At 38.2% G+C, this 10,000-nt stretch overlaps 2 protein-coding genes across 16 annotated transcripts in view; one reads left to right on the top strand and one right to left on the bottom strand.

Annotated features, from left to right (window-relative positions):
* LOC138038908 (uncharacterized) overlaps positions 1–5,285 on the bottom strand; it is a 44,684-nt gene extending 39,399 nt beyond the window's left edge. For 9 of the 11 annotated variants that reach the window (XM_068884989.1, XM_068884993.1, XM_068884994.1 and 6 more), the window contains exons 1-2: positions 5,097–5,285; positions 4,309–4,457 (exon numbers count right to left, since the gene is read on the bottom strand). The gene's annotated coding sequence lies outside the window, so the exon portion shown is untranslated. The remainder of the gene's footprint in view (positions 1–4,308; positions 4,458–5,096) is intronic. The other 2 variants (XM_068884990.1, XM_068884992.1) reach the window with 1 other exon arrangement.
* The window catches only part of LOC138038910 (uncharacterized), a 35,030-nt gene continuing 29,635 nt past the window's right edge, over positions 4,606–10,000 (top strand). Inside the window, exons 1-2 of one of the 5 annotated variants that reach the window (XM_068885004.1) lie at positions 4,606–4,661; positions 8,829–9,130. In XM_068885004.1, coding sequence (XP_068741105.1) covers positions 4,658–4,661; positions 8,829–9,130 — 306 coding nt within the window. In that variant the 5' untranslated portion in view covers positions 4,606–4,657. Of the gene's footprint in view, positions 4,863–6,509; positions 6,618–8,828; positions 9,131–10,000 lie in introns of those variants that run through there. The other 4 variants (XM_068885000.1, XM_068885001.1, XM_068885002.1 and 1 more) reach the window with 4 other exon arrangements.

The raw sequence follows: 10,000 nt of genomic DNA, 5'->3' as shown, positions 1-10,000 counted from the left end.
TCAAGTTGGCCTATTAAATACTTCCAGTACAATAAATTATCGAACCTCTCTTTGTGGACTCTGGTAGCATCACAGCTGCTTCGATAAGTTTTTAATCCGCCCTTCCATTAGATTTAACTTTAAAAACCTCTTATAACTTCATATTTCTGTATTTCTGCATACTAACCTACATTTGAAAGGGGAATAATCCCACAATGCAGTTTTCTGGATAAGACTTCACAGAAATAATTCCTGGTACCTTTCCATATATACAAAATACTTTAACTAATAATAACATTTTAGATATAACAGGTGTGCTGAATTTTTAGCAATTTCTTTTAATAATACTAATTATTTCTACCATTCCCAAGGGTGAATAAATTAAATTGAATGCAGCAAGTGGTGGTAAAGTAAACAAACTGCCCAAGGGGGACTCCCTTACAAAAATGACAGGAGTTCTTGTTTTACCTTTTTGGGGCAAAATTTGTGGATTTGTAGCGCTTACCATGCTAAGATCAAACAGGTCTGCTGGCAGAGTTGTAGTACCTTTAAGGATATCAATCTAAAAAACATCTGGAACTGTAGTAGAATTTGGTATGCCGGCAATAACTTTTACTTCCGTATTATGAAATGCCAGTCAATTGTCACTTTAGAACTGGTTCCTTGTAGGGTTAAGATTTCTTTCGGATACGTCCACGAAACAAGACTCTGTTACCTTCAAGGTTTGTTGTAAAAAAAATTCCAAGTACCCTGTCATTTTTATAGGGAAGACTCCTCCTGAGCAGATTGCATCCTAATGTTTAGGTTCCCATTGATTTAAGGACAAAAGCAAAATTGTTCTAAAATAATATTTAAATACCATTATAGTCTTTTTAACGTAACTTTTTTGCACAATTTACTCCTTGAGCCACCAGCTTCAACTTTGATATTTTTTTTTCTAAAAGCAAGAGCAGTTATAGTAATAGTGGAGGTGATGATTGATCATCAATTCATTTTGGTTCAACTGAAGAATAAGAAAATCAAAGTAATAAAAGCACTTTATAATACTATGTTCCACTAATGAGTAAAACTGGACAGCTGAGGCCTGTCAAATTTCCATCTGAGTAACCTGACAGCTGTTACAGTACTTCTCAATGTAAAGAAAAGGAATCTTGTGGACTTGAACATTCCCTGTGTATTCCAAATATGGTCACATAAACTCTTCAAGGTTTGCCTGCTTCAGGAACCTCAAATCCATGAATAGTTTGAATATTTTTTCCTGGGCTCCTTTAAATTGTGCACACTTTTTAATGATTTGCCTTTAAACGTAACATTCAGAATCTAATGCAAATACAACTGAGGCTGTTTGGGCATTATGTACAAGACAAGACAACAATATCCTTTATTTAAGACAACAATATCCTTTATTTATTATTAAAGCAATAATACATGCTTGTGGGGATGAGTGCTAACTATAATAAAGATACACTACAGGAAATAAAAACTCAAAAACTATGTGAGAGACAGGATATCTGCACAAAATGGGATAAGAAATAGAAATTAATTACTATCCAAAGATCATATTGCAAATATTATAATAGGTTGATTGACAAGTTCCTTGTTCAAAATGGAAGAGCATATTTGAAGTCCAGCAGGACCAATACCAGAAGTTTTGATAAAAGCTTTAAGCATTTTTCTAAAATATTTTACTGCCAAACCCAATGAGACCTTATGCATGGGATTGTCACTGTTTCTAGCTGCAGCTCCAAACCACGTAATAAATTAATAAATTTTGTCATCTAAGAAAAGAACAACATGTGGGGTGTAACCAAAAAAGTCCATGGCAATAATGCTTCATTTCAGGAACAACTACTCACTTACTCTCTCAACCTTTGTAAATTTAATGAACAGACAACAGTTGCAATTACAGCGATTTTACGGCTTCTCGGTCTCATTTTGATCTCAACTTCTTCGCTAAAATGGATCGTGACTACCTCACCACATTTATGATGTTAGTTACCTTATCTGTTATTTTTATCGTTAATGATGGCAGCTTTGCACGGAAAGAATTTGTCTTCTAGATATGTCTGAACACTTAAGGTGACTTAGGGTGACTTGGCTTGACTTAGGCTAAGACAGACTTAGTGGCTAGTGTGAACCCATTAAATAGCTGGGTTACCTTTTTTATCATTTTGAATTTTGTGGGCAAAATGAGTGCTATCCTCAACTTGTAGATATTATTTAATTCCAAGATTTTAAGTAGAGAATCTCAGCATTTTCTGTCCTGTGAGCAAAGAACATGCACCGTACACATTGATTTTGTTTAGGCAATACCCTTGTGAGTCTTGTTTTGCATGCACTGCCCCAGCTCATGATATCATAATTTAAGAAGGTGACAAGAGCATAATATAACTGCTTAGTTAAGGACATTTAGGTCAACATATTTTCGTACGTCATAAAGTATTCCTATATTCCTTGCTAGTTTGTTATTTACCTCCTGAATCTGAGCTTCCCAATTTAGGTGTTCATCTATGTAAACTCTCAATTATTTTATGCCCGTTTCAAACGTCGAGCTTTTCATGTGCCGAATCTAATGCAAATGAGCAAAAACAATAGAATTTTCTCGTTTGCATTAGATTCGGCACATGAAAAGTTCGACGTTTGAAACGGGCCTAACAAATGACTTACGTTCAATGTTAAGACTAGCATATAGTTTGTTTTCTTTAACAGACCGCTTGTTAGATGCGCAGTACCTCAACACTAGTGCTAGTTCGATGTTGACAACAGATTCCAGTTCGTTTAAACAGCTACTCGAGAAAAACATATTAGTGTCATCAGCAATTATACAAAAGAAAATCTAGAGGAAGAATTTGGGGGATCATTAACATGAAGTAGAAATAACAGAGGCCCTAAGGTAGAACCTTCGGGTATCCCACAAACTATTGTTTCGTATTTGATTTAATATCTTCAATTTTAACATACTTTGTACGTTGCTGCAAGTAGTTTTCAAACCAATTATATGGTATTCCTCGGATTCCATAGGCGGAAAGCTTAGAAAGAAAACGTGTCAAATGCCACACAAATAACAGACGTGTCAAATGCATTTGAGAGGTCTAGAAAAATGCCATATGTGATTTTCTTATTATCAATGGCCATTTCTAGGATAGCCTGTTCAGTTGAAAATCCCTTTATAAAGCCAAATTGATATTTGTAAAGTGTATTCTGTTGACTATAAATTAGACGTTCTAGAACTTTAGGAAATGGAGACAGGGAGGCAATAGCCCACTTCGGGAAGTATCATAATACTCTTTGTGTGTCCCCCCAAATTTTGAATAATCATAGTTTTTTTTTACTCTTAATTGAGACAATTGTAAGTCCCAAGAGAAACTGGAAACAACGCTTAAGCAAAATTGAGGGAGGTGGGGGGTGGGGGGGGGGGGGGGCCCCGCGCAACAAACATAGAGTATTTGGGTATTTTCCGAAGTGGCCTATATTGGCATAACTTGGGTACTATGCCAGTTGCCATAGACTGGTTGAATATATATGCTAGGGGCTTTGATAGTGGCTCACCAGCAATGTTAATAAGCTTATTTGGAAGATCTAATGATGCTTTCTGTACATTCAGGCTGGAGAATAGACTGCTCACTTGAGCTTCTGTGACTAAAGACATAAGAAAACTAGATGAAGGTAAACTGCATTGGGCTTTTATTATTTTGTGGTATAGTACTAGCCGGCTGTGGGCCAATATTAATAAAATACTGGTTAAATTGCTTACCGATATAAGTTTTATCAGTGTATATTTTATTGTTCCTTACTATTTTCAACGGGGTAATACAACCTGTTAGCTTTCGTTTTATTAACGTACCAATTACTTCCATGAAGGACATGGCTTGAAACAAGTATTGAGTCATCTTTTCTGCAGAACAAGCTCTGTATTCTGACTTCACTGATGTGTCCCGAACATCACACCGTCGAAACTTGCCAACACGCTCCAACATCAAAATTAAGTTAAATATAGTAGTTTTTTTCTGCGGTTTCCTTTCGGAATAGTTGATTGAGTTCGACAGGCACATAGACATTCCCACGCCGTTTAGTGTTTATTTACATAACTAATAAAAGAGGCGGAACCACCTGTCAGCTCTTTCACTAATTAGATTAGCAGATTCTGAACTCGACTGTTACACGATCGTGCATTCCCTATATCTTTGCTCAATCATCATTCCCCCCTCGGCTCGCTTGCGTGACCGAAGCCGGCGGTTCGACTAACTCAGAAGGAACTACGAGCGGTCTAAGTCGTATATGTTGACGTCTCCCATCTAGATACTACCCCCACCCCCGGACAGGGCTTACCTTTAACTTCAACGAACGTTTCTCGTGTCAGACGCTCAGTGTGTCTGTGAAAAAGAAGTTGAACTTCATGTCAGCCTGGAAGCTTATGTTTCTCGATTCCCATTTATTTTCTTCAATCTTTCTGGGTTAAGTACTTTATATATTACGTCCTGGAAAACAAAATGCAGCTCAGTTGACGGTTGTGGAATAAAGCACTGTTTCAATTTACTGCACTACCACATGTACGCATTGCGTACCTATTTTTAAGATAGACTTTCAAACAGTACGAACATGCACCCTTTGCGTGCTTATATCATGATGATATTTCACTATTGCGTGACAGACAGGAAGTCGAAAGACCTCAATTTAAATGGGTAAGTCCCTCTAGCGCAACATCGTTGCCAAACATTAGCGTCTATTTTATTCGTAACAGAAGCAGTCTGCTGCCAACAACAGCAAACCTGAACAGGCCCCTCACGAAACAAAGATGTCTGCTCTTAACAGAGACTCCTTGGCCGAACTTAAACAACCACTTCTGTCAGACACGGACAACTCACTGTCAGAGGATCACTTCGGTAGGAAGTCTTTAAGTATCTATTGGTGACCAAGGGGAGAACGTCACTGTTTAGTCTGATAGTTATTCGAGTGCATAGGAATAAATTCCATTGTGCCAATTACTGACCAAATTTACATTAATCGGAATATCCACATATTAGGTCGCTATTCTAATGAAATAACCTTAGTCTCAACCACTAATTGTTTTAACAACCTCTCGTGCCACGCACTGTTCAGAACATTTCAATCTTTACCTCAACTGCGACAGTATATCTTCGGATCCACTGATGAAATGACTTCATTTGTTTATACACTTTTACGGCATATAATTGGATGTTGTAATTAATAGTTCACTTGATCATGAGTGAATCATGAAAATCACTAGTAGAGACATCTCAGTTTTAAAGGAGTAATGGATTTGCTTCCTGCCACGATGAAGCGAATGGTTATGATATCTGATTATCACACAACAATGACGTAATCTGCATTTTTGCTTGCTGTTGTAAATAGATGTCAATTCTTTTTGGAATCCTTGTCGTTTTTCATTTGAAGAGATCACAGATTTAATTCAAAATCCTGGTGATTGGAGTGAAGATAACATTGTTTTGCACGTTTTAATGTTTACCAGTGCATTTTGCTCTCTAGTTCCGCGATTTGTCTGTAAATCCGTGGAAGTCGGAAGGGAAAACATTTATCGCTTCAGCGATTTTTGATTAATTTGAAAAATGCGAGAATTCAAACAAATTGTTTAAACATAAAAACTGCTATGAAAAATAATTAGGTTGACACTTCTATCTGTTTCATACACAAAATGATAGTTTCTATTTGGTACACAACAGACTTTTCAATGTCCAGTGGGCATAAATTTAACATTCTAGCGGTCTCCATAGGATACTGACTATCGATGAAGGTAGGCAAGAAATTGGCAAACGGTCATCGAATTGTAACTCCAAGTGCTATCGCAACTTGAAATCAAAATTTCAGTATCAAGGCAATTACGTTTCTTAAGACTTTGCACCTTTCATTAATCAACTATTGTAGGTTTGATACACATGAATCTTGAGTTCACAAGAGATGCTTTGAACTGGTCAACAAAGTCCTTTCACATGAGAATTTATATTCACTTTTTCGATTTATTTCTTCGAAAGGACTCGCTTGGAGAAATCAATGAGATGGTAAAAGCTGGTGGAGTATTTCTGGGGTCCGAACTAGAGATCGATCTAAGTGAGGTGAGGTTTGTTCCTCCCTCCTTATCCACCAACAAACCTAGAACAGCCGTTAATTCTTTGATTGCGGATCATATACCTTTGATAGCGAAATACCCAACCTTAATTTTACGAATTGAGCATATTTTGCCAAAAAATTAGGTATCATGATATTTCATCTTATTCCTTTTCCATTTCCGGTATTGTTTGTGTTCTTGCACTTTCGAACCTCTGACGTCAATTCATACAATATTTCCAATTTTGATGGATAAAACCCAAATAGTTTCATTCTGGCATGTTGTCAACCTTGATATGCCATAAATGGAAACAATATAATTAAAGTCCACAGAACGTTGGCTTCATTCCCATATCCTGGTTGCAAAAAGCGGCAAACGGGGTGTTGTCGCAGTACGAAAGTAAAAACAAATTTCTCTTCCTTTCGTTTTCATCAGCGTTCGTAACTCATCAAATGACAGTTTAGTTTTGTTTAGTGGCTAAAATATCGTGGCTTTTTTGGACAAACTATGGCTTCAAGGTACTTTGGTTACCAGAGACTTCAAACTGAGCTAGGTAGTGTCCTATATTACTGTTCTTGTTGTCATAATTAGCCACAGGATCTGGTTTCAGTGCTGTATTTCTCGACAGTTGTCTTTTTCGAAGAAACAGGCGGGCAGTGATGCAATACGTAAGAGTGAATTGGGTGATAGCAATAGGAAAAAGGATCAAAAATTGATATAGAGTGTCAGCCCTTAACAACAGTGCGTCGGGGGGCTCTAAATGTCGTCAGGGAAGGATTACGTTTTGCAAACGGTGGCCGTTTAGCACTTACATTTTAACAGACTTAACTGATTAGAGTGTAATGTGAAGTGCTAGGTTTCTAACCCATATGAACCACGTGAGCGTTAGCCCTTCTAATGGAAATGGGCCCACACAAGGACAGAGAAAAATTCTGACCAGGATGGGAATTGAACCCACGACCCTCAGGTTAGATTACCGCTGCTTTTCCGACTGAGCTACAAGGTCAGAAGGGAGCAGGTCGTGGGAGCTGAAGATATAAAATGTTGTCAGCCTGATTTAAATTCCATGTAATATATCACATTCTATCGCCTACCGCTAGTACAGATTCGTGCATCGATATGGAAACTGAACTCGTACTCAGTAGTTGTGATATTATCACCCTCCTTACCGTAAATAATTCCACTTAGTTTTTGAAGGCGAAAGAAATGTGGTTCCCACTGGTGGTGGTGTAAGAGCTCGTGACCTTTCTATTTTGGGAATTAAGAGATATTAGGTTTAGTTATGCTTTGTCGCGGAATGTTCAGGGGCCGGTTCCTGAAAGGTGTAATGACCCTATTCCAGGGATAAATGTGCCTGGAATAAGGCACATTTATCCCTGGAATAGAGTTATTACACCTTTCAGGAACCCGGCCCAGGAAACCAGTGCTTTCCTAGGATTTGAGAGGTTTAGGTGGTTTCAAGTTTGAGGAGAAATTGAAGCTCTGACAAAAAGTTCTTTAGTCATTTGTCCTTCCTGTAAGCGACAATAGGAGTAATAGGAAAGACGCTCGTTCACGTTGATCATGGTGTTTCTGATAGGGTCGCTGCAGAGGACGCTGTATCAGATTGTAAGACCGGTTTCGGAATACAGAGTGGATTCCTTCTTCATTTACGTACTCTAATTTTCGAGAGCAGATTTTGACCAAATGTTCTTGCCATCTGCGATCGGATTCCATACACGTCACCTTTCATTTAGGTCTGACATCCTTTTTTATTGCAATAGCGCTTTGCAGTAAGGACGTCATGAAATCATAGATTCCCAAGTGACTCAGACATACAAAGTTCAATCTGTAAGAGTCATAAGGGAAATGAGTCATACTTCGCTTCTTCGGTTTTAAGCGACGTGGTGGTCGTCCTGGTCAGGTCCTGTTCCGTGGTCAGGTTTATTTGACGAGTATCAATAGGACCTTTGCATGATGACGCCATTTGACTGCAATTACCAGAACCCTACGGGTTTTGCTTGTCTCGTGCTAATTACCGCTATCAGTGTTATTTTTACCCCGTTGGGAATACAAAAAAAAAAAACAAAACAAAAACAAACATAATAGACCTTTTTCGTTTGTACATTTTGTTTTCCCAATACAGGTCATGTGATAATACTCAGGAGGTTTGGTCTCTTGTTTTGTTCATTAAAAAGAGTGCATGCAGACATATTCACGCTTGCATACACTCTTTTTAATGAACAAAACAAAGGACCAAACCTCCTGAGTATTATCACATGATCTGTATTGTGAAAACAAAATGTACAAACGAAAAAGGTCTATTCTGGCAGTTGTAGACAAATGACGCTATCGTGAAAGTTGCCTTTTGCAGGAAAGCCATGTTTTTCAAAACACATCCATTTTACTTTTTCAAAATTTTCGTATCATATCTAGAAAAATTGGCCGAACATTTGTGCATTTCAGGTGGCTCCAAAAATTAAGAACGAAAGCTTCGTTCTATCCAATTTAAGTTTCAAATTAAAGTTCAAGTGAATGGAATTTGAAAGACATAGCACACACCCTGAGATGACAAAAATTTGGCAGTTCGTAGCCTGTGTGCAGACGGTTTATGAATTGCGGATTGAACGCTGATACTACCAGCGTTCAATTCATACACTGTCTGCACGCAGGCTTGCAGTTCGGTGATCGTTTACGAATAATCCATTTTTTTTATTCGGCATCAGTCCTATTTTTCAAGTCAGCCTTTTTAGTAAGAAATTTTGATGATCTCCTCCTGACGTAGATTCCTTGCCAGGGTTTCACATTGGATCCGCTGAGAGTGATGGTTTTCACGGAGATGTCGACGTTCGCTTCATAACCTTTGAGACCAAAACTGTATTTGACAAAATTCAGTCACGGAGTGGTGGGGTGGCAAAACAGCGCGTCTGGGATGGTATTGTGTTGATGGAGGCAAGTTCCCCGGTCAGGCAAATCTCAGGAATAAAGGTTTGGGTATTTCGAGAGAAAGAGGCCGCGGAACTTCACAAGGATCGTAACGGACCTGTGCAACTTCAAGTCAAGTTTGGGCAGCAGAATATTGAGAAGGTCAGTTTATATCAGTTTATCTTCATTATGTGATCTAGAAAACCTGTTCCTAAAGGAATTCCTGATCATTCAAGTCCACTCCTTGTGGAAAAGCGGAAATGGGAGAATTGAATGGCTGAATAAAAAATTAAACAAATTAACGAACGATAATTGATTAGAACGATTAAGGCCCATCCACACTAATGCGTTTCCGAAACGCATACTTTTCGATGCGTTTAGGCCTTCTGTCCACACTAAAACCATGAGCGTATTCATCGAAACCGCATCGATTTGAAAACGCTCTCCAAAGTGGATACAAATGAAAACGCACACACATTAGCTGAATATGCTAGGAGCCTAACAAGCTCCAATTGATTCGAGTATAAATAAAGTTATGCATGTATTGTTACGTGCTGGAATTGCATGACAGATAAACTAAATGTAATTCTGATCCTCATAACACCCTCCTCCTTCAGCAAAAGAAAGTTTAGCCGAAAGATGAAATTTCTTGGAGAAATCCTAAAACCGTGATTACACTATCAATTAGAACTCCTTACTTAACTCTCGATCACAAAACTCTTGTATGCCTGTAAACAATGGGAATATATCCACCGACAGGTTGATTCCTGCTATATCTCTTGAGCCCTACTAGAATCTCGCAATACATCATCTTGAGTCATCTTCAATGACTTCTACTCTGAAAACCTCTCACTGAATTCCATGTCCCATGTTTATGTGCAACTCGTCACTCTATTGACGTTGCAAACAGTTTCTGATTTTGACCACTTAGGTCATCAATACGACCTTTCAATCGCTGTAACTTTAAATTGTAAACTCTGGGAATAAGCAACAATAAGTGTTAAGAATACTGGGTTGTACGAACTACAGGGT

The sequence above is a fragment of the Montipora capricornis genome, chromosome 2, assembly GCF_036669925.1.
Source record: "Montipora capricornis isolate CH-2021 chromosome 2, ASM3666992v2, whole genome shotgun sequence".
Classification (NCBI taxonomy): Eukaryota; Metazoa; Cnidaria; class Anthozoa; order Scleractinia; family Acroporidae; genus Montipora; species Montipora capricornis.
This window is presented reverse-complemented; position numbering and strand designations above follow the sequence as displayed.